This window comes from Citrus sinensis, chromosome 5 (assembly GCF_022201045.2).
Source record: "Citrus sinensis cultivar Valencia sweet orange chromosome 5, DVS_A1.0, whole genome shotgun sequence".
NCBI lineage: Eukaryota > Viridiplantae > Streptophyta > Magnoliopsida > Sapindales > Rutaceae > Citrus > Citrus sinensis.
This window is the reverse complement of record NC_068560.1, coordinates 28,565,788-28,589,434: the sequence shown is the minus strand read 5'-3', so window position 1 is coordinate 28,589,434 and position 23,647 is coordinate 28,565,788. Positions and strand designations below refer to the sequence as shown.

At 36.2% G+C, this 23,647-nt stretch overlaps 3 protein-coding genes across 11 annotated transcripts; 2 read left to right on the top strand and 1 right to left on the bottom strand.

Moving 5' to 3' along the window:
• Positions 1–102: 102 nt before the first annotated feature.
• On the top strand, positions 103–1,684 carry LOC102623810 (serine/threonine-protein kinase ZRK3). 2 transcript variants are annotated; one of them, XM_006471973.4, is made up of 2 exons: positions 103–317; positions 556–1,684. In XM_006471973.4, exons 1-2 carry the CDS (start codon positions 290–292, stop codon positions 1,578–1,580), a joined length of 1,053 nt encoding a protein of 350 aa, XP_006472036.2. In that variant the 5' UTR covers positions 103–289; the 3' UTR covers positions 1,581–1,684. The 2 variants fall into 2 exon arrangements, with proteins under 2 accessions (XP_006472036.2, XP_052296445.1); XM_052440485.1 differs by having other exon boundaries at positions 444–1,684.
• Positions 1,685–5,018: 3,334 nt separating this feature from the next.
• Positions 5,019–11,065, top strand: LOC102623319 (sucrose nonfermenting 4-like protein). Of its 2 annotated transcripts, none has more exons than XM_006471971.4 (13): positions 5,019–5,967; positions 6,136–6,223; positions 6,454–6,630; positions 7,269–7,376; positions 7,485–7,544; positions 7,746–7,835; positions 8,659–8,799; positions 9,067–9,211; positions 9,278–9,451; positions 9,792–9,855; positions 9,967–10,036; positions 10,130–10,244; positions 10,377–11,065. In XM_006471971.4, exons 1-13 carry the CDS (start codon positions 5,843–5,845, stop codon positions 10,469–10,471), a joined length of 1,452 nt encoding a protein of 483 aa, XP_006472034.2. In that variant the 5' UTR covers positions 5,019–5,842; the 3' UTR covers positions 10,472–11,065. The 2 variants fall into 2 exon arrangements, with proteins under 2 accessions (XP_006472034.2, XP_006472035.2); XM_006471972.4 differs by having other exon boundaries at positions 5,907–5,967; positions 6,136–6,240.
• A 647-nt stretch (positions 11,066–11,712) lies between these two features.
• Positions 11,713–22,750, bottom strand: LOC102623041 (protein ALWAYS EARLY 2). Of its 7 annotated transcripts, XM_052441538.1 has the most exons (21): positions 22,531–22,750; positions 21,742–21,855; positions 21,235–21,330; positions 20,993–21,055; positions 20,289–20,366; positions 19,403–19,577; positions 18,262–18,527; positions 17,793–18,162; positions 17,392–17,469; positions 16,913–17,199; positions 16,773–16,829; positions 15,996–16,322; positions 15,743–15,921; positions 15,325–15,607; positions 14,547–14,750; positions 13,986–14,147; positions 13,593–13,736; positions 13,293–13,487; positions 12,500–12,622; positions 12,332–12,409; positions 11,713–12,206 (listed from the first exon to the last, which is right to left on the bottom strand). In XM_052441538.1, the coding sequence occupies exons 2-21, from the start codon at positions 21,838–21,840 to the stop codon at positions 12,039–12,041; spliced, it is 3,432 nt and encodes a 1,143-aa protein (XP_052297498.1). In that variant the 5' UTR covers positions 21,841–21,855; positions 22,531–22,750; the 3' UTR covers positions 11,713–12,038. The 7 variants fall into 7 exon arrangements, with proteins under 7 accessions (XP_052297498.1, XP_052297495.1, XP_052297494.1 ...); XM_052441535.1 differs by having other exon boundaries at positions 12,332–12,622; positions 14,010–14,147; XM_052441534.1 differs by having other exon boundaries at positions 12,332–12,622; positions 21,235–21,327.
• Positions 22,751–23,647: the final 897 nt, after the last annotated feature.

Below are 23,647 nucleotides of genomic sequence, written 5' to 3'. Positions count from 1 at the left end.
GGGGCTCGGTCGAGTAGTCCACCACTGGGCTAAAGCCCAAAAGTCAATGCTGATGCATATTTAATTTCTTTCTCCTCCCCCAGTTTTAACAGTCAACTCATCACCTCCCCTACTTTTAACAGTCAACTCATCACCCCGGGCCACTTGTCCTCTTCATTTCTTCTTCTTTCTTCTGTAATTCCTTCACACAAACAACTTAATTTCCCCATCAAGCAAACCTCTATGAGCCCAAGTGGTTGACTGCACCTACAGGTTGACCAAACTAATAAACAAGATTTTGGTCTCCTTCATGTTGCATCATAATTCACCGACCACAGGTACATTACATAAATTCTCATTGTCCTTTTCAGCTTCTTTTACTTTCACACACACACACGCGCATGTATAGCAGTTGCAGCATACTTATATTTGCACAACTAGTTAATAAGGATTCAATTATACAGCAATTGCAAATTAAAGGCCACAATTTCTCTTTTTGGATGACTCATGGTCCATTTGTTGGATACGGAAAGCTAGCATATAAGTCAATCATGCATTTATGCTATATATCGACAGGGAAAATGCTTTCATCTTTGAGTATAAAGAGGAAGAGTTCAAGTGAAGCTGCTGACAGTAATATGGTGAGGAATGAAAAACTCTTGCTGCAAAAATTGATTGCCACTTTCAATGGTAAACGTAATCCTATTCGAGCCTTCTCTGCTAAAGATCTCAAGAAAGCAACTAACAATTACGATTTACATAAAGTTATACAAAGTGATACATCATATAGATTATTTGAGGGTACATTAGTGGATCAGGATCGTCCAATTTCTGTTATGAAGTTCCACGACAATTCAACCTTGGACGATGTAGAATATTGTTTCAATAACATCATATTTTCGTCACAAATGAAACATAAGAACATTTTGAAGTTAATTGGATGCTGTTTAGAGACCGAATTGCCCACTTTAGTTTTTGAATCTGTCAAGTATGGCACTCTTCGTGGGTTTTCTTTTGCATCTTTATTAATCGCACCCAGAATAAAGATTGCCATGGAAATAGCTAATGCAGTTGCATATCTTCATGTTGGATTTGACAGACCCATTGTTTTTAGATGTATCAAAGCCTCCAATGTCTTATTGGATGAGAATTATTCTGCCAAACTCCATGATTTTTCACTATCGGTGTCCATCCCAGAGGGTGAAACTCATGTGCGAGAGGAATTTATAAAAGGGGCGTATGGATTTATAGCTCCTGAGTACTTCGCAACAAGCAGTTTTAATGAGATGTGTGACGTTTATAGTTTTGGTGCATTTCTATGTGAGCTTTTAACTGGATGCAACGTCTTAGAGTTTAAGGGCAATGGAAATGATGATGATTTGACTGTTTTAGAATATGCGAAGAAAAGCATTGAAAATAATAGATTTGGTGCGATAGTAGATCCTATATTTGATGAAGACAACTCGTTTCCTGGGAAAGAGGAGAAACTGCAATCTCTTGGACAGCTTATGTATAAATGCCTCAGTAAATCACCTGAACATAGGCCATTGATGGTGGATGTTGCAAAGCAACTAAGGCAAATGTATCTATCTGTTGTTTAATCTTCAAATTTATGTCATCATGTTCATGTGTTAACTTCTTTTCTATGTTGAGTTCTTTGGGGTTTATGTTTGCCTTGTAGAATATTAACCTCGTTATAGGTTAAGATTTATCGTCTCATCGTGGGTTGTTTTAAACTTTGTCCATTTTGTGACTTGCATTCTTTTTAGTACATGCAATTTAATCATTCTGTTGCATTGATAAAGTTTTGAGGATTGATGCTGCTTTTCCTGGGTTCTGACTTGCAAAAAGGTTTTAGAAGTCTATAGTTTTGAAAAAGGCTAGAACTGAAGTTCTGAGGAAGAGGCTAACAAGTGAGACTTATGTCCAATTTATTTGTAACGTTGAAAACAAAGTGGACTTAGTTAAAAAATTCCCTAATTGATTACTTGGTAAACCAGGTTTAATGACCAATAAATTATATGTCTAGTGGCCGGCCAATTTGTCTCAATTACCACACACTTGGAAAGAAACAAAGGTTTCTGCATCCTGCAAATCTCTCATATATTGACAGAAGGTGACATTGACTTTTATTAAATATTAAAAATTAATTTTAATTTTAGTAAATATTGAAAATAAATAAATAAATACAAGATAAAAGCGATATAATTGTACTTTAGAGTAATAGGAACAATATTGACATAGTTGTATTGGTACAAAAAATAAACGAGTTGAATACACAAATTAGTTCTTCAAATTATCATTAACAGCTCTGCACATTAAAGTGTTGGATAAAATTTCTATTGAGTGTTTTATGTGTGTATATTTTTATTCCCAAAGCTTTATTGTGTATGTTAGTGGCTTTGGCTCAGGTTCAAAGTTTATTTTTTTGTGCTAAATTGCCCTTAAAATGGCTTTGAAGGCTTTATGTGCAACACATAAATGAGCAAGACTATAGGCCAGTCCTATCAGGCTGATTACTTAACGAACAAGAAATTGTATTTGTTTATATATATATATATATCGCTGGCCAATTTGTCTCAACTGCTACCGCGCATTTGGAAAGAAACAAAAGTTTCTGGGCTTGTTCATTCTGCATATCTCTCATTATTTAAGATTATTGCGGCCAATTCGCCATCGACAGGTACACATGTACTCATCCCTTATTATTTATTCTCTATGCGTGTTAATTTACTTTTGTTAAATCTGGATGCTTTGATGTCAGGAACTGTAAAAAGACAAAAATTTTATGAAATCTAATGAATTAGTTAATGATGAATTGGTTATGGTCATTGAGAGTTGAGGAAAATTTTGTTTTTTAACCAACTATGAGGGCAGGAGTGACAAGCATCTTTTAAAGCTGATTGGATGCTGCTTGGGGACTCAAAATTCCCACTCTTGGTTTGAACCTGTACAGTAGTTTATGACCGTATTCGTGGTCCTCCTCAACCTCGATTTAAAGATTTATTATTGAATTTGAAGCACAGGTTGTTATAAAGATGGCAATGGATTATACATAGCTCATGCAGTAGCATATCTACACGTTGACTCGGGTTCCCCAGGCCAATCATTTTCGGTGATATCTGCTCATCAAACATCTTGTTCAATGATGAATATGTTGCCACAACTTTACACCATCCAAATCTATTTTCAGAAAGCGAAACCCACCTAAATGATAGGGTGGCAGCAGCAGTATATATTTCACCTGAGTGCCTAAATGCATCCCTTTGCAATGAGAAGTAAGATGTATATAGTTTTGGTGTAATTCTAATTGAGCTTCTGACTAGAAAGAAAGCCCACGGTCTTTCATTTTTTTTTTATATTTTATTTTTATTCTTGGAATGACAGAGCACTTTTATACCAACCTCTGGTTCATAAAGCAGGTGCAGTTCTGAGTTCACTAGTGAATCACGATCATAAGAAATATTGCTTCTGGTGCACTACTAAAACTAATTGAATCCCCTGTTGCTTTCGCTAATGATTGTAGAAGAGACACAACTTGAAAATGTTTCTGCGTCTAATCATATGATGGGAATCTCCTATTAAGGACCTAATCACTCTCTCTTCTTGTCCTCCAACTACCAGACCAGCTCAATACTCACTTTCACTCCTTGACCTTTCAACCCCCACAAAAACAAACAAATAAATAAATATCGGGAGCCAAGATTTTTCGGTATTGCATCTGCAGCAAAATTATATTTTTTTTTATATAAATGAGGGGAAATATAAAGGTAAATAAAAAAAAAACACTACTGTTCAAATATTTGACACAGAATAAGTGGAATCTATTTCACAAACTTACAAGGAACAAATGGTCTATTGAGTATTGACGGTCAATGAGTGTTGTGTCATAATTTTTTGTCGTGTAGTTAAAAACTAACACTTGTGTAAAGTTTGGTCCCATGTTGGAATTTTTGTAACTTGTCGTTTAGGCTTCTTCGAATTAACGCCAATTTTCTATTTATTTGCTAGCTCCTAGTGGTGAATTTTTAAAAAAAATAATAACAAAAACCAAAATGAAAACTCATAAAATAAGCCGACAGTAAAAGAAAACTTATGATCAAAGATTACTAAAAAAGGAAAGAAAGAAAGAAGAAAAAAAAAGAAAAAAATTCGTTTCCTTTTTTTAAAGTGAAATTATTGAAATTCTTGATTCAAGGGATCTTTTCTCTTTCTTCCCACGGTAATGGAGCAGCCTATGCAGTGGGTCCAACCATCATTGGGCGTTGATCTTATAAGCTGGTCCCACCGGCACATCACTTCATCACCGTCCAATTCAATCAATTCTCCACCATAATGTCTTCTCATTAGTGTTTGTTTACACTATGATGTTACTTTTGCAATCAATGACACAGCTTGCGAAGCTTAATTTATTGTTAAAAATTATTTGTTATGAGCGAGATTTATTCATTTAAAAAGAACTTTTGGTACTAAGACACCAATCCTTGAATTTAAAATGTATTCACAACCGATCAACTTATGAATTACATTACAAACAGTGTCATATTTGTAACATTAAAAAGCGAACATTTTGTCAATAAAAATTATTTATCATAACCCACAAGACGTATTTTAAAAATATTTTTAATACATCACTAAAGTCAATATCAAAGGGTTAAGAGGATTTATACATAATTGATTATTTAATACGGATAGTTATATACATGATTATCCTTCGTAATTGTATTTGAATTATAGCAATATAGCTTTGAATTTATGGTTATAAAATATGGGATAGGTTTTTGAAAAATTCCTAATAAAAAGCCTTTTATTTTTTAAATATAAATTTACTTCGTTTTAAATAAATACATGATAAATATTTATTTAAAAACTACCCTATAAAAAGTGTTTCATTTTTCAATTTTATAAATACTCTTAAAATCAAAAGTAACCAATCAATACGTACGGTACAAATAATACAGTACGTATACATCACAATTTCACCAGCCAAAATTTTACTGCTAATCCCAGTTATTGTTGTTACCATTATTTGCTTTTCATTTTCTTACTAACTTTTGCCTCGCGTTCTGTTCTGTTCTGTTCTCTTTCCCTTTTCGTTTTTCATTCTTAGGGTTCTTTAAAATCTTTTAAGATCCAACTAACATTGCCCAAATTTCATCTAACCCCTTTCTCTCTGTCAACTAAATTTAGGGTTTTTACTTTTTTTTTTCTTTTTTGTCAAATTAGGGCACAAATTTTCACCCCTTATTGTTTGTCAACCCCGAATTTAGTTGAATTTTAGGTATTCAATATTCGATTCAGTTGAGAAGTGGTGTAAATATCTCTTTCTGGGACAGATCAGAGCACGAATTGTGTGTGATTTACGAGTTGTAAGGATTCTATTTGGGGGTTTTGGCTGGCAGTCTGATTTGTTTGACTATTGGGTTGAGGTGTTGATTGGTTTGGCTGAGATTGAGTGTTAGTGGATTTATTTGATATTGCATGTGGTGAATTCTGCAATTTTGGGATCAAAGCTGAGTGCTTTGCTGCTCAATTTAAGCTTGTCATAAGAGATTTATTTATTTTTTTCCCTTGGTTCTTGATAATTTTGGATTTTTTTGATTAGGTGACTCTGCATGTGTAAACGTTGAGGGGTCCTCTGCTCACCTGTAGAGGATCCCTGCTTGCATAGTTTTTTATCCCAAAATAAAAAAAGGCACAAAAGCAGCCAAATTTTATTTTGTTTGGAGGATGAGCTGAAGGAGTACTATAATTGGTTAGTATTTATGTAGAAGAAAATCAAGTAGGGTGGCTTTGAAATTTTCATTTGGTGATTTGGTACTAGAATTTGTGTGCATAAGTATTTATATAACTTTGGAAGGAAATGTATAATTCTGGTCTGAATACTGGTCACGAAAACAGTGGGGTAGTGGGTTCAATCTTGGTTCCGGTCCGGTTTATTTGGCCTAATGGGGGGAGGAGAGTTTCACTCAGTGGCTCGTTCACCAGGTAAGTGAATGAAGGCCCAAATATGAATCCTTGATCTTTTTGAATTTGTCATTAGCTGTTTAGTTATTGGGAAGTTCAAATTTGGTGTTTTTCTTTAGTTTGTGGGATTTGAATCATACAAATGGGTATGTGGTATGGGTTCTGATTAAAATGTTAATGCATGCACAGGTGGTCAGAGCCTATGCCTATGTCCCCATCTGAAGGATGTCCTGCTGTTTTTCAAATCATTTGCAGGTTGCCACCTGGGCATCACCAGGTTAATTGACTCTTATGGTTGTATGCTGAACTATAGTATTATTCACCTTTATTTTTGGTTTCCATTTCTTTTTCTTTGTTTTGTGATTATAGCATGTCAATATGCATTCCATAAATGTTCATTGTGTAGTTTTAGATTGTTCTCTATAACCTATCATATTAAGGTTCATGGTAAAAGTCTGTTTGGACTTTGTTACTGATGTTTAGATGCTTACGTCCCTTTCCATGTAGTACAAGTTCTATGTTGATGGAGAATGGCGGCATGATGAGAACCAGCCCCATGTGAGCGGGAATTATGGTGTAGTGAATTGTGTATATATAGCTGTGCCACAACCAGATATGGTTCCTAACACCATCAGCCCTGAGACTTCTGGTAACATGGAGGTAGATGATGTTGTTATGCGTCCGGTAAGGGTCTCTCTCTCCTAATGAATAACTTAATTGCTGGCTTGTCATCAAACCCATAGTTCTTGACATCTTATCCTCACTAACTCGTGGTACCATGTGTTTCTTTTTTAAGCATGGGGTCTTCTATCTTCAGTAAGCTAGCTGATTAAGTTTCCGTTTCTGTAGGATTTTTGGATAAATATGATAGGCTTTGCTGAAGGGATATGACCCAGACATTTTAAAATATCTAAATGTAGGATAGATTTGCATATATGAAGACAGAGGGAACGCTTTTCGTATTTAATATTGAACTTTGTGAGTTGCCAATTCTAGGTGCTCATGTTTGTCTTAAGAGAGACTGCTTGGTGCCGTATGATAAATGTTAAGACCACATTCAGAGAAGACTACCTGGATCGAACTTTTGTAAGATACTTGAAGAATTGAGAGCCCTGGAGATGATATTTAGCTGCTAAGTTTTTAAATGTTAAGCTCATATTTAAGCTTTTGGAAGTGGCCTTTTTTTTTGGTATTAATTTGCACTAATTGGAAAGGCTTACAACACTAGGGAATACAGAGTTTTGTAGAAGTTTTATTATCATCGTGCCCCTCCATTATCCTGCTGGATACAAATAGGTCACATTGTCAAGTGGTACTTGCAGGAAGGTTTTGCACAATACTCAGAGGCTGATTTACAGCTTTCTCGTGATCGTATATCTTCATTCTTGTCCACACATACAGTATACGAGCTCCTTCCCGACTCAGGCAAGGTTTGAATGCTTTCCCTTCTATATGAGCTGCCAATACAATACATTTTTGGATTTGAACATTTATGTTCTTTTAGACTTTTGGTGAGGATCACTCATGTAATGTTGCAGGTCACTGCCTTGGATGTCAATTTAGCTGTGAAGCAAGCATTTCATGTTCTCTATGAGCAGGTGAATCTCTTTTATTGCCACATGCTTGTTCACACCCAGCTGTTCCACACTTATGAGGAGAGAATTTATAAGTTTGTATGCAAGTGCCTCATTACCTTTTTCTAACTGGAACTTTTTTTTGGGTAATAATCTGTTCGGTTTGTCTAAGAAGACAGGGTTCGTGTTAATTCTTATCGTCAGCTTGTGATTTATGTGTTGCAGGGACTTCCGATGGTCCCTCTTTGGGATGACTTCAAGGGCCGTTTTGTTGGGGTTCTTAGTGCATTGGACTTCATCCTGATTCTGAGAGAGGTGTGTCTGGAATAAACTTTTCGACTTTCTTCCAAATTATAAGGTTGCTGCATTACAAGGATAGCTTTAATTTATGATTCAAAAGGAAAAATGATTCAGAATGGAAACATTGTGAGGATTTTATTATAACCAAATTTTCAGATAACCAGGGACAACAATTTTGCATCTGTTGAAAGGTGTCAGGATATGCTATGTAGACAGAATTTCATTAGCCATAAGCAACCTAGCCAGCAATGAAGTTTCTTAGTAGAAAAATGCTTTTCTCTGCCTCTTTCCAACTTGTTGGTGCAGGCAGTGGGGAGTCTGCCTCAAGTTCAAAAATGAGAAAGTGGTCATAAAACCATTTTAAGAATGACACATGCTTGAAAAAACCTTAAAACCTTCTAAGTTTCACTTGGTTGTGCTCTTCCCCAACCACTGGTTGTCATTTTGGCATTATGAGTTTTGACAGGGTTCTGTGTGTAAGATAGTATATCCAACTATCCATGGTCCATGGGTTCCATTGGCACCACAGTTTTCAGTTGGGTTTTCGTGGCCAATCAGCCTTGCCAAATTTCTTTTAGAGAAAAATATGCATTCGCCTTTTATGTTCTTTTTTGTTCATGGTCTCCAGAATGTTTGCTTCTCCATGTTTTTGTTTTCTAATGTTTCACACACGCTGATGCATGTACAGACACCTCCATGCGCAATCTAGAAATTCACACAAATCACAAAGTGAACATGCATTGTGCTTGTCTTCATAAATCACATTGGAGATGTTTTTCTTTTTGCGCATGTTACCCTCATTGAGTTTGCATAACGAGTATAGCCTGTTAATATTCAGTTGGGGACTAATGGATCAAATTTAACGGAGGAAGAATTAGAGACGCATACCATATCGGCTTGGAAAGTTGGGAAATTACAGCTTAATCTCAAACGACAAATGGATGGCAATGGGAGACCATATCCTAGACCTCTAGTGCAAGTGAGTGCTTCCTCTGTTTCTTTTTAAGTTGTTTGGCATGCAGAATTGCAAATGAATTTGCAAGTCTTGTCTTTTTGCTTATTCTTTCAGTTTCAATGGTTTGGTTAATTTGGGATACTACTTTCTCTCAACTTGACAGTCTGCTGGTATTTTGCTATTGTTTATGATGCAACTTCAGTACTGTCAAAGTGAAAAGTTTTTGATGTTTTGATGTTTGGAATCTGTTAGCAGTGGTTATGGTGTAATATTTATGATTCTATCATGCAGGCTGGCCCATATGATTCTCTCAAAGAAGTTGCTTTGAAAATTTTGCAAAATAAGGTGGCTACTGTTCCCATTATCCATTCAACGGGACCGGCTGGTTCATGTCAGGAGATACTATATCTCGCTTCTCTGTCAGACATATTGAAGTGTAAGCACTTTCTTCATTCATTGGGTAAGGAACTATGATTCATTGCTAATTTAAATCTATTTTCAGGTATATGTCGGCATTTCAAACATTCTTCTAGCTCATTACCCATTCTACAACAACCAGTGTCTTCAATTCAGTTGGGTACATGGGTTCCGAGAATTGGGGAGGCAAATGGTCGGCCATTTGCAATGTTGAGACCAACTGCTTCACTCGGTTCTGCCTTAGCTCTGTTAGTTCAAGGTGATTTAACCCTGTTCCAGCAACCGGCCATAATGGTGGACTGCTAGGACACATTTTGTTTCTAACCTACAAGTGCCCTTATACTACTGTTATTGTAAAGGGCATTATTCCTCTTGCCTGCTGATGTCGTTTAACCGATTCAGTGGGATGGAAGAATAGTTGTGGGCAATAGATGTATATTAGGTGTACTTTTAACAGTATCTGGGAATTTCCCTAGTGTGGACTGTAATTTCTTTCTCGCACTGTCTGATCATGAAAATTGAGTTCATGGTATATAAGTAGCTGGTCTAACCTTGTTTTATGATATCTTTCTTATTTTGGGCAATTGCACCTTATGCAGCTGACGTTAGTTCAATACCAATAGTGGATGATAATGACTCATTGCTGGATATATATTCACGAAGGTAATCCTTCCACTCTCCCCTCCTCCTCTCTCCTTTTTAGTTTCCCATCATTTTAACGTTAAAAGGGTGACAAAAATTTGTGCCAACTGAAATTTTAATCTTCCCTGATAGTGATATCACTGCTTTGGCTAAAGATAAAGCGTATGCTCAGATCCATCTAGATGAAATGAATATTCATCAGGTAATTGCTAGATTTCTTCAAAATATGCTTTATGCCGGACCTTGTGCTTCTTGGAGACTTAGATTGCTTTTTTGCCGCCTTGTACTCTTGCAGGCATTGCAACTGGGACAAGATGCAAATCCTTCACTCGGCTTCAATGGACAGAGATGTCAGATGTGCTTGCGGTCTGATCCTTTACATAAAGTCATGGAGCGGTTGGCAAATCCAGGTACTTTGTGCCCTTCTATTTTTTGTTGTATGACAAAATATACCTCTTAAAGATGATTTTGCAGAATTTTTCTATATCACTTCATTTTCTACATTGTAATCACAATTTTATGGTTTCTTTGTTTCATTGCAGGGGTTAGGAGGCTTGTTATTGTGGAGGCTGGCAGCAAGCGTGTAGAAGGAATCATTTCATTAAGTGATTTGTTTAGATTCTTGCTTGGTGTTTAGCTGGAATGCTGCCCACCATTTTCCATGAAGGCTTGCCATGATGGCTCTGGCCGTCCATTTTTGCATGAAGGGCATGCCATGATGGAGCCAGAGAAAGTCCATTTGTTTTCGATAATCTTTATCTCCTTGACATGCCCTTCCTTCACCTTCACGTCAATGGTGAATGATCTGTGATGTTGTCCTTAAGCTTTGAGTGGATGGGCGGCTGCTGCTGTATGTGTCCGAGCCCTGCCTTATTTTTAGGATAGAAATTTCAAAGAGCAAAAAGAGAATTTGTAAATTGTGAGACTTCAATTTCTTTTCACTTTTCATTCTTACAACCCAAATTATCATCTTTTCATCCATATGCTGTTGGAGCAGCCGACATGTGCTTTGTCTTGTGCTAACACAAAATGAGGCAAAAGCTGAGGGTAAACTGTATTTAACTCTCTATGCCGCTGGTGGCTGTACGTGTAGGAAATGACAAGTAGTAATCCAATTTTCAGTTTTTATGACCTAAACGGAAATTGAAAGTGTTTTATGTATCATTCTGTTCTTGCTAGGTAACAGTATTTTGTATAGTGTTTAATTCAATGAAAAGGGCTTTTATTTGCACTTGGCTTGGTGGCATAAATAAAACATTTCTTCAAGCGGCTTTCAAAGGGATATGACTAATCGGCAATCACTATCAACGCTTATACCGGAAATAGGTAGGCAATCCTTATCTTATATGTATGTAAGATACATCTCTCTCACATGAATAGTACATATGTGGTACTCATATACTATTCATGTGAGAGGAATGTATCTTACATGCATGTAAGATAAAAAGACCCAAATGCATGTAAGATAAAAGGACTCAAATAGGTATTATGCTCCAATTTTCTCAGGTAAGCGGTTAAGTTAAATGGGCCAGTGGGTTGAAATTAGGGACTCACCGTGGCACCAATGTACCCCCACTAGACTTAGAAGGGCTGAGCCAGTGGGCACTTCTGGTCATTGTCCCAAGTACTGGATCATTTTTCTTCTTTCACGGCGTTTAGCGTGGTAAACATGAAGATTAAACCGACATGTGCGATATTACATGTCATAAAATTTTCTAAAAGTGTTACGTAAACTTTTACATTAGTAGAAAACTTAAGCCTTGGTGGCAAGATGCAGAAACTCTTTAACCTGAAATTTTCGTAAAACATTATAGAAAACAAATCACAATTCAACCTTGTTACCATTGCATATTTGATATACTCCCTTTCCTCTTAACATAATGTGAAAGAAAGACGCAGAGCTGGATTAAAACAGCATTCTCTCAGTTACAAAAGGAATTAAGGGAAAAGAGACGGGTATAAAAGAGCAAAAGGGAAACCATGTCAATATTTTGAGGAGCATTACTCATCATATATCTATTAAATGGCTAGTCTCTGAATGAGTTTCGTTGAAACAAGAAAAATAATAGCGAAACAAAAAGAAAAGAGGGGGGGGGGGGGGGGGGGGGTGGTCAACAAAGCTGATAGCTACACCTGAAACCAAGATTTCGGCAGCATATTTACATGGTACGTGCACGCCTGACAGCGGAGGGTGAAGGGAAACATCAGATAGATGTCGGTATAAGAGCTAATATTTGGGTCTTAATCCTTCCCATGCACATTTCTATCTCCCGGTAGATGGGCAGATTCTGAGGACAGCATGGATGCAAACTTGAAACCGCAGAATCAATTATCTGAGCCACATCGGCTGGCGTGTGCCGCTCAGTACATGTCTGCATATTACAAGAAAAATTCTATTATTTCTTTTCATTCAATTGAAACAAAATATTTCCACTTCCAATTATTTTCAAGGAGCATGACAGGACTATTGTTTTTGAGAGAGAGAGACTTCAGTTACCTGTATCATGAGCAAAGTAGCCACACATGAAGTGATAAGCTCAGAGGGAATTTGTGCCTCGTTTTTGTCAGACACATCCTGCAATTTGGTACCAGAAGCATTATTTGTAGGCTGGGGATCACATGTGCCAGAGACAAAATGATTGTGGTGACCCAAACTGCCATTGACCTGCTCTGGAGATCTGATCACTGATACCCTAGGATCAGATGTTAATTGCCGTTTATCTATATGATCCAAGGCTTCTCCAATCTTAGTATATGCATCTTCCCCTTCCTTCACAGATGACATTGCCTGAAAAACAAATTGCATCAGTCTACATACTAATAGATCCAGCTGATCCAGGCAATTAAATGAGAAGACAGCAATTTTGTTCGGTATTCAGGTAGCGCATTTATAGCTTAAGGTACAGCAATAAAGTATTTGGTATACAAACACTATCTGCTTTGGCATGGAGGCTAAGTTGATTTGATCCATCACTAGTATGATGAAAAAAATTAATATTTTTACGATTTTGGTCAAAATTATTATTTAAAAGTCATAGTTATTATACACTATTAATTTTTATTTTATAGTTACAGCTTTTTTATTCCAAAACAAGTGTTTAAAAGTTATAGCATCTCAAAACAAACAGGGTCCTAGATTACTAATTCCATAACTCACAGGTTAATCTTATAAATAGGCCCCGCAAGAAGAATGAATCACAGTTGCACAATTAAACATAAATAACTACAATTATTATCTTTTTTTTTTTTTTGGTTGTGTGTGTGTTTTGGGGGGGGGGAGGGGGGAGCAATGGTTAGTTTAGTTACATTAATATCCAAAGATTATGGCCAAGAGGGAAGAGAAAGCTAGTTTTCAAAATTAATGGATAAAAAACCATTTCTATCATTATTAGCTAAACGAGCGGCCAAATCTGAGGCAGACAAATAAATAGCTCATTCAGGAAAGAGCGTTTCAGTACCTTGACAGCAGCATCTACCATTGTATGTGCTTTTAATCTTGAGCCGTTGACTATTTCAGCTACAGCAGATCCTGATTCTTGTGAGACGTGAGAATTATCAAGCATTTTAACATTGGCTGGGTGCTTTGGCCAAGATGGCCGAGAGCTTTCTGGGTGAGTATTACATTGCCTCACTTGGAGTAAAGCAGAAGAAGCCTGCATATCAAAACAATCAATCAAAGATCGCCGCCATGTCAAAGTATGGAATTGTAAACTGAGATAGCATGAAATGCCAAAACATAATTCACGGAAGCCACATGCCTGGTCATTGGCTTCCTTTAGCTGTACAAGTACCGTAGCGATATGCTTCTTGAGAGGTTCGGAATCTTTTAAAGAGCTTTCTCCACCATTTTGGCTTTCCAATATATCATTGTTAGTGTTCTTAAGCTCCATTAACAGCGCTTCCTACGGCATTGGAGAATAACAAAAGTTCTATGAAGTTAATGCAATTCCAAGAATGATCTTATATTAGTAAATTATGGAAGACAACCAAAAATGAGCAGAAACGCAAAAATAATGCCAGATGACTTGGCAAAAACCTGGATAACCAGAAAGATGGACAAAAGATTGGTCATATTATCATATAGTCAGACTTATATGGACTCGGCAAAATCTATGCTTAACAATGATAACATGAAAATGTATGAAAATAACCTTCTTGGAAAGAGCGCGGTTCACCTCAGAAAGAGCCCGTACTGTAGCTTCCCTTGCTTGGATCTGTGGCACCGTACAAAGTTGACCATAGGCTGCCTGCTGTGCACTAACGATGTCAGTGGCCAATGATTTTGCTTGTGGAAGAGCATGGTTCATATCCCCCTGGGCAAAGTGCCAGAAAATCATAGTTAAATCTATTAGTAAGAATTGTGCCACACAGTCTAAATATTCAAATTAGGCTGAGCAGATACAGGCCACATGGTGAATAGGCAGGCTTTGAATTTATGATTCAACTACTAGTAGACTGCCTATCATGACACTATTTCCATACATCTCCATCAATATCCAACACCAGGCAGCCCAATGTTTTATTTTTATTTCCTTGCTTTGTTAAAGTGCTGACACTAGAACTTCAGTTAAAAATAGAACATGCTAAAAAATATTTATTTCCAACTGAAATACAAAATGTAAAGAAAAGAACAAAATAAGGATTTCGTTGAACTGAATAGACTTCAGAGGTTCACTAAAATATATTGATACGAGTTAAATGAGGATTCATACCTTTGCCTGCTTTTGTAAGGTATTTGGGAGAATTGGTGCTTTCTCCAGATGCCCATCAGAAGCAAATAACATGGGGGAACCGAAATTAGGATGACCATTCACTTGCAATTCTTTAGATATTGCTGAGAACTTATCAGCACTGATCTGTCTCCTAAGAGCTTCTGGCATGTTATCCAGTGGATTTGAAGGCATGCTATCAATATCCTGTCAAATGTATTTCCTAATTACCCTCATGTAAAAGAAAACTACAATGATGTAATATATAATTCATTTACCGGGACAGCAAATTTACAATCTAGGAACATGAGAACAATGGAAAAATCATAAGAAATAAAAACACCAGAAGATATAAATACACACACAAAATCATTGTCTAAAGAGCACATAAAACTCAACAGACAAAATAACTGTATTCACTATCTTCTGAATACAAACTGTTTTCACGACCAGCTAATTCACCATTATACTCATTTCAGGCTAATTTACAGTGTCATAACAAGATGATCAACTCATTTCATAGCACCGAGACCCAGCCACAGGACCCAACCATTGTAGTTTGTTCAAACAATACGATCAGCTAGATTAGTATTTAAACAAAAACAGGGAGCCTCATCTTCAAATTATACAGCCAGCAATACTGAAATCCACTTAAAAGAAGCTAACTCCCAAACCATCCCTCGTGCTTTGATCCTCTAAACCAACGAATCATAAACAGATGCATATAGTGCAACGAAGACAAGATGAAAATGAAATAGCAATGTCAAGAAAACATAATTACCATGACAAATTCAACTCCTAACTCAGGACGGTCGAACTGAACCCTACACTTATCATGATCAATTGTGAGTACACTCCCATCATGCAATTCCCTTGTTTTGGGATGGATAGCAATCACTCTCTGTCCAACAGATAAAGGCCGTGGTAAATCTCTTGGAAGTCCTTCCCTTACACCAGTGCGGAGTTCAGCATAATGTTTCCTCACAGATTCTCGATATTGTTTAAGTTTCTCTCTTTCATCGTGTAGAAAGCGTTTAGAAAGCCTTCGAGGTTTGCCAAGGGAACTGTATCAAGCAACATTTGCAATGTAAATCATCCATGTCATTGTTATTCCCTATAAAATTATTTCATTAATGTTTAAAAGTAGATACATAGCAGTTTGAGGGAGAGAGGGAGAGAAAGAGAGAACAAACAATCACCTTCTTATGACACCCCATTCAACACGAGTAAGCCTTGGGATGTGCCCAAGTCCAACATGATTTAAGTACTCCACAAACTCCCGGTTAGAAAACCAGGGGTAATCAATTGCGCTGTAGAACCACTCAAAAGTGCACCATCTACGCACCATATTAGATGACAGACAACCAGAAAGCTTCTCCTGCAAATTCAACAAAAGTAAAAGAAAATTTAGTAAAATGGAACACCGAGTCTACTCAAGATGTAAAGAATTACCTTCATGGAGAGCAGTCTGTCTTCCTGTGAGAGAGAGTTTTTGTTAGGTTGGGTTTTTAAACTGTTCTCAGAAAACTTCATCTCTTTTGAGCTCAATTTTCTCTTTAAATCCATCTTACGTCTACTTTGATGTTTGGTAGGTGAGCTAGCTGGGCTAGCAACAGGAGCTTGTCCAGTTGGTGCCACCAAATCGATACTTGCTCTGTTCTGGTCATTAACAGAAGAACCTTCCAACACTCGCCCTGGCTTCCATTGTTTGGATTGAGCAGAATTTTGACTGGTACGTTTACCTTTACTGGCAAATTTATTATGTTCTTCAGCTACGGCCTACAGCAGATGAGCATAAGAAATGAAAAAAGCATAAGAAATGAAAAAAAAAATTATTAGTTTGATTGACCAGAGATCATTTGCATCCAGTACTGATTGACAAATTCCCAATAAATATAACCAAAGAACCACTCCAAGTGTGAGAAAAATTTGTCATGCTTGCATTTTAGTGAATTGACATATTTGGCATCCCCATGTCTCGAACGTAGAGGAAAATAAATCATAGGGGAACACATACATAACTATAAGCCCAGGAGATGACCTTATTGGGAACTAAAACGATATATGCATAACGGATAGAAGAAAGAATCTTGCACGACTAGTAAGCATATTTTGTTGTGTAAAATTAACCTAGGAAACAATAGCATTATTAAATCAACCATAATATATATTGCTCACAGAGAAACATGAATAGATATGATGTGCCAAAAACGTTAAATGATTGACTACCTCACTCTCCAAAGTTCTTGTCATATGGGTATCCGTCACAGCTTCAGAATTTGATATCTGCAACATACAGGAATTAGCTCTTGTCATGCCACAAACCCTGAACAGACAATCACAGCGAAGAGAACTTGTCCTAATATTACCTTCTTTGAGAGAACAGATTTCCGTTTCCTTTTCGACATACTATTTGGAGGCTCAGGCTGTTCTTTCACTTCTGCAACAGTTTCAACATCATTGCCCGAGTATCTCCCAAGTTTAGACTTCCTAGGGATAATATCCTCAGCTTCAGTTATTGTATTCAGTGCCTTCTCTTTTGGCCCTAAATGTTTAATTTTCTCTTTGGGATGACTTGTAGATGTTTCCTCAGGTGCACTAGACTTGTCATCTATATCAAATGCAGTTCGTTCTTCCTTCAACTGCACAGATGATTCTATACAAAGCAGAGAAACAACAAAGACAAGGGGGAATATTCAGCATTTCAAAATGGGAGGGGAAGAAAAGCATTCTATTATCAAAATATACGACAGTAGATTATAAAAATTTGAATTTGACCACACAGGCAGATAATTGAGAGAAATGATGAAAGGGGGAAATCCATGAACTAAATGCATTAAACATTTACCAGATTCCATGGTAGAGTCTGGAAGCATCAAAGACAAATCAGCCAATGTTTGTAAAGCATTTAAGGCAGTGCTCTCATCTGCATTAATAGTTACAAGAATCAGATATTGAAAGCAACATTGACACATAGTAGCAAGACGATCCTTTTAGTATTCTGATAGCTCAACACAGTTCAGGAAGACCAATAACAGTGAAAAGAATAAGCAACAACATGGTTCGACAATATATTGACACATAGTGCAATAAGCACAATGCATACAACATCTAGGTCACTTTGTATTATCTTTTTGTTCTTTTTTTTTAAATTTTCTTAATTTCCTCTTTTATGCAAAACTAGATGTTTGATTATGTTGACTCATTGAAGCATAAAAATTGTCAATTTCTAAGCTCTGTGGTTTATACCTCCAAAGAAAAGCTTCTTGCTTCTCTTCCTCTGCATCTGCAGAGGGAGATGATCATTTTTTGCATTTGAAATCTCACTGCCAACTTTCCCTTTACGAGAACTCAGACCTTCTTCAGTTCCACTACACGCTTCTCCCTCATCATCAGACAGACTGTGTCTGACCTCTTCAACTTTCATTTTCTTCCTGTAAAACTTTTTCCCTTTTCGGTGAACCTCAACAGTACCTACACCTTCCATATCCATCAAGGATTTTCTAGCTCTAGTATAAGCTCCATTTTCAGGTCTCCTGTTTAGGATTCTTGCTTCAGGGCAGCCTTCTTCATTTAGAGCTTCACGGGCATCCGGATGAGCCGTCTCTGCTGGTGGGAACTATTCACATGTACAGGAAACGCAAACATTTATCTTACTATAGAATGACACAATAAGCATGAAAAAGAAAACTACCAAAATAAATAAACAGTCAAATACCATTTTATCCCAGGTCTGGACTGGTGAGGATTTTCCATGCTCAGTTTTTTTATGCGGGCTCTGAGAAACTTGGGGAGATCCTCCCCTTTGTGATGCCTCAGTTAACGCCAATGCTGCAACATGCGCGACCTCATCGTCATTAGCATCAACAGCTGACCTCCGATCTTTTTTGTTCAGGGGAATATAATCATCTCTATCATCTTTCTTTTGTGAATATGAAACAGGGAAGCGAGGTGTCCTTTTCTTAACCGCACGAGGCTGATTACCTAAGATATATGAACCATCAATAGAGAAACTCAAAGTAAAATGGTGATAACTGTTGTTGTAAATATTGGATTAGACAAGTATGTTTCCACCATACATGAGATTAAAAAAATCTGAACACTGCTTCCTACACTTGATTTAGATGATAAGCAAATGGATAATATGCAGATAGAGAATCACACAGAAATAATCAACTTGCAACATCACCATTTTCTAGAAAATTTTAGGTTAGTGGAATTCTCATTGTCACTGAAGACCCCATCAATTAGAAAAAAAGCATAAGCTTGCTTGAGCATTCTGGATCTCACTGCAGGATATGGCTGAAAGGGGAAGCCAGTTTCCTCCTAACCGTCCTACAAGACAGACATTTTACCCAAGAACTTGTCTGACTTTCTCATATAAACCCATTCAAGCTCTAGTTACACCTAGTGAAAACGTCTACAGAGATGAGAAAAGAAGTTCATAATAAACAATCTGTGACACAAAAAAACATCCCCCAAAAAGAACATCCAACTAATCAATACTTATATGGATCAGAGCATTTAGTTGATACAACTAATTTATCCTATCCACTGAAATAATTACTTCTTCTCTTCAGTTACTTTTGTTAAAATTACTGCTTGACCTGCAACCAGAATTTAGGTAAGGGCCAATCAATAGTATTTGAATCTAACAACATTAAACTAAATGGACAATTAGCACTTCTCAAAACCTCTCAGCAAAGTTTTACCTTCCATTATTTAACATTTTCTCATTAGTCAGCAATGATAATATAGTTCGCCGCCACTTCCAACTAATTACATAAGCATAAAAAAAGAGTTCAAGAAAACCAGAATGATGATTCTCAGGAGCTAAACTAAATATTGTCATGCATTACCATCAATACGTGATCTCTTCAACAATGATAGACATCCACCAGTTGCAGCCATTGACCAGGACTGAGATATATCTTCTTTCGAGGCACTAAGCTGAACTTTTGCCCGCTTGCGTTTCTGGGATTTTCGTGGCATTTCAGAAGCATCATTGCTCTCTCTTTCACTATCACTTCCTTCCTGCCCAAACAACACCAAAGAACTTATATAAATCGGTCGATAAATGGCACACGAACTAAAGCCAAACTAGCCCTAGTTAAGGGGAAGAAAATTCTACATATGTTATATGCAGTAATATCACATGTAACTTACAGACACAAACGGAATACTAAGAAATAAGAATCCCCATACACCTTTCAATCGGTCTAATGGGTGAATGATTTCAAATTGAGAGTATAAATTTATCTATTTTCAAATGGTAAGGTGGCAATTAATCAACCCAACATTATACTTCTCTACCAACAAATTAAAGGTACAATTTCAACTACAATACACACATGCAGACGTACACACATACATAATAGAAATGAAAAAGAGATATCAATAATAGAATAAATAAGTTGCTAATTTTTCTTTCTAACATCTTCTTCCACAACTTTTGCATATTTACATCCAGAAAAGCAATTTTCTTTGACACTTAAAAGTTTTCTAGCCCTCCAAAGTTAACAATAGACTTCCACAGCGCATCAAACCATATTGACACACAGAGAAAAAATGATAAACGTATCCAATCTGTTTACACCATTAGTACCAAATGTCACAAATACACAACTTTAATAATACACAGGTACCCACAGAAGCAAATTTTGATTTACTGCATGCAAAATAGAGCTCAAACATCATAACAAAAAATAAAGTTGATATTTCAAAAACTTATGTATCCAATCTCACCATGACATTATAGTGATCCGTCATCATGGCAATAAGGCCAACCACAGATGCAGTTCCCTCCGGCAGGGATAAGTATGCCTGAATATCAAAATAAGATAAACGTAAGCAAGGACACTCATACATAATGAACTTAACCTCAAGCAATTCAAGGGGGGAAAAAAATCAATGATCTATGTCATGCTTGTTTCAACTTCATCTCAAACATCAGAAATGTAAATTAAACCACATCATCTATGCATAAATACAAAAGAGAAGTCCAATTCAAATCCTGGACCTTGCTCTTTCTAACCCACAATTCTTCCTAAGAAGGAACAGTATGAAGTCAAATTTTCAGATTCCCTAATAAATATCAGCTACGCAACTTGCAGTTATTTTCTCATTGAAAACTTAATAAGGAAGTGGTAAGCATTCACTAATACTCCAAAGGAAGAAGATGAAGAAAGATCGCAATTTTCATGCAACAAGACCACTTCCTTCAACAGCCAAGCAAAATCCTGATGACGGATATTGTATGCAAATACTGTCATTGCAGATTGAAAAAAATAAAAGAATGAGTACTCACATTCACTTATTAACCAGTCCAAATCAAGTTCAATACAGAAAGACTCATGAATAAAACCAAAAGCATGGAAGATTACAAAACCCATGATTACAACTACTTATTTGAGTAAGCAACTAAGCAAGCAATGCAGGAGTATATTTACCCGGTTCATATTGTAGAGGGCCTCTACCATTTCCGCAGATCTATTACGAACTTGAGCAGCCACCTGAACATATATCAAAATAAATGATTTATACCACCAAAAGGAAAATGAAACATACCACACAAATATGTAGAGAGATTTTACAGGTTAAACATTCCTGTCGGAATATAACAAAAAGAAGTACAGAATTAACAATGCAACAGAAACACTGATGTTATACCAGGATTTGGATAATTCCTTACCTTCTTCCAATCTTTCCCATAGTTTCGGTAGGCTTCATAAAAACGCTGAAGCTCCCCCTTGCTCCATTGAGGTCCTAACTTATCCGACAATTTCTTCTTCAAAGCACAAAAGTCAATAGTCAACAACATATTGAAGGAGAAGTAAAGTGAAAATTTTAAAAGGCAGAACTCCAGGCAACAAAAAAAAAAATTCCTTCAAAAAAAGTTTTAAAAAATTCTTCACTGAAATAGCAGGCTCGAGTCTGAATTCTACTATTCCAAAAGTTCCTGCACCTAAGATCAGTGGTCAGCAAGTGAAAACAACTCTCAACTAACATTCTTCCACTCTATTAGATAATCACAGTAACCAGTTAGCAAGAGCATCAAAGAATCAATCAACACACTGAGAGATTTGTACATGCACAGAAGTAAATAAACAAAATTGCAAGATACATGCAGTTCAGTTCAGTTTAGTTTGCAGTCACACAGTCTGAACACATGGCTCCAGGGGATAAATCAAAGACTCACTTTTTGCTTGCTTTTGCTTGGACTGATGACATCCTTAGCGGGAGAGACCTCATTTGCGTATCGCTTATTCACACTTCTAGATTTTCTCGTAGGAGCCATCAATAGTTTCGCTATCTGAAAGAAATCAATAATAGATTATCAACAAAATGGTCTAAAATATCCACACTTCAAAAGCTTCACTCTTTTACCAAGTCGTTGATTAAAAACTGATTATATTATTTATATATAATAACAATTTGAAAAAATAAAGAAATTTCTTTTTTAAAAAAGGCATAAAAATTTCGATCAAAATCAGAGATACTAAGAGAAGCCGACAATTCAAAATTTACTTCAAAACACCACCAGTACATTAAAAAAAAAAAAAAAAAGAACCTGCATTTTTTTAATGAGAAAATAAAATTTTCAAAACCACTTTCAAAAAGACAAGGAAAGACCAAAAAATTGAACCGAATTGGAACTCGAAACTCAGTAAAACACAAAGCGAATCAGTTTCAGAACACAAAACCGGTTCAAAATCCACTAACAAATCAACAAAGCCACTCTTAAGAAAGACCAAAATTCAAATTTCACGCGTATTCGTAAAACCCCTAGATTCAAATTCACCAGCAAAACCCAAATGTAAATCCCTTAAACAGTTCACAAAATCAATCTTTCAATAAAAAAACAATTTTGACACAGAAAAACCTCATATTTTCAAAATTTAGACCCAAAAAATAAAACAAAATAATCAAATTTAAATTCAGTGACAGTTTAAACCCTAATTTTACAGATCGGAGACTCAAAACCCACCGTTTTTGTAATTCACGCGATCTGAAACAGAAAGAATCACTCATAGAAAGAGATGGAGAGAGATAGAGAGGGAGGAGGAGAGAGGTAGAGGGTCTTCATAGAGAGCACAAAAAATATCAAAATTAAAACTTTATAAAAGAGGAAGAGGAAAAATTATTTTAAGAGTGAGGGGTTGCCGCGAAACTTGAATATAAAGAGGGTTAAGCCAATGAGATTGTGCTTTTGTTTTTCATGATTTTGTTTTCCGGTTTGTTTGATTGTTCTGTGATGAATGTTGAGGAGTCGGTGACCGTACACGTAGTAAGTTGGAGTGTGATGGAGGGTTGGATTTGGGTTTGGTTGGGCTGAGGTTTGGGGGGATAATTGTAGGAGATCAAATTTGAAATGTGGTGCGATATTACGCCATCGACGTCGTTTTATTCTCAAAGTGTCCCTCTTGTTTTTTTTTAGCTCTTGACCGTCAGGGCGTGAACGTAACACGTGGGAGACGAATGCATGTGATTTGGGTTTTGTCTTAAGGTTTGGTGGGGTTAATTGTAGGTGATTGAGTTTGAATTGTGGCACAAAATCCAAACGTCGACGTCGTTTTACTATTTTATATCTCGCTTTATTCTCACAACCTTTTGTCCCGATATTTTTATTGCAAAACTTATGCATTGAGTTAATAAAATTTCATGTCTATCAGTCGAGCACTGATGTTAAAACCTTAAAAAATTAAAAAAAATTAAATTAAACAACCGTGCGTCATATGATTTTAATGAAAAAAAATAAAATGATGAATTAACATTATAACGCCACATAATGTTATATTTCACGAATTTGTTCTTTCTTTCTTCAATTTTCCTATGAATAATATAATATACATAAAAATGTTATCTGTAAATTCTAATTTGTTTTCATAAGTCAAAATAATTGTTAATGGAAAAAATTTAATGTTTAAGAATAATTATAGAGTCACAAGCTTTATGTATAATTTCGATTTTTTTAACTTGTCGCAAAATAGTTGATAACTGAAAAGAAATTAGCTATTTTCTCAGCAAAAGATTTTTAAAAAATAATAATAATAATCAAGGAATTCATTTAGATTAAATTTAAATGATTTTATGCACTAGTTAGT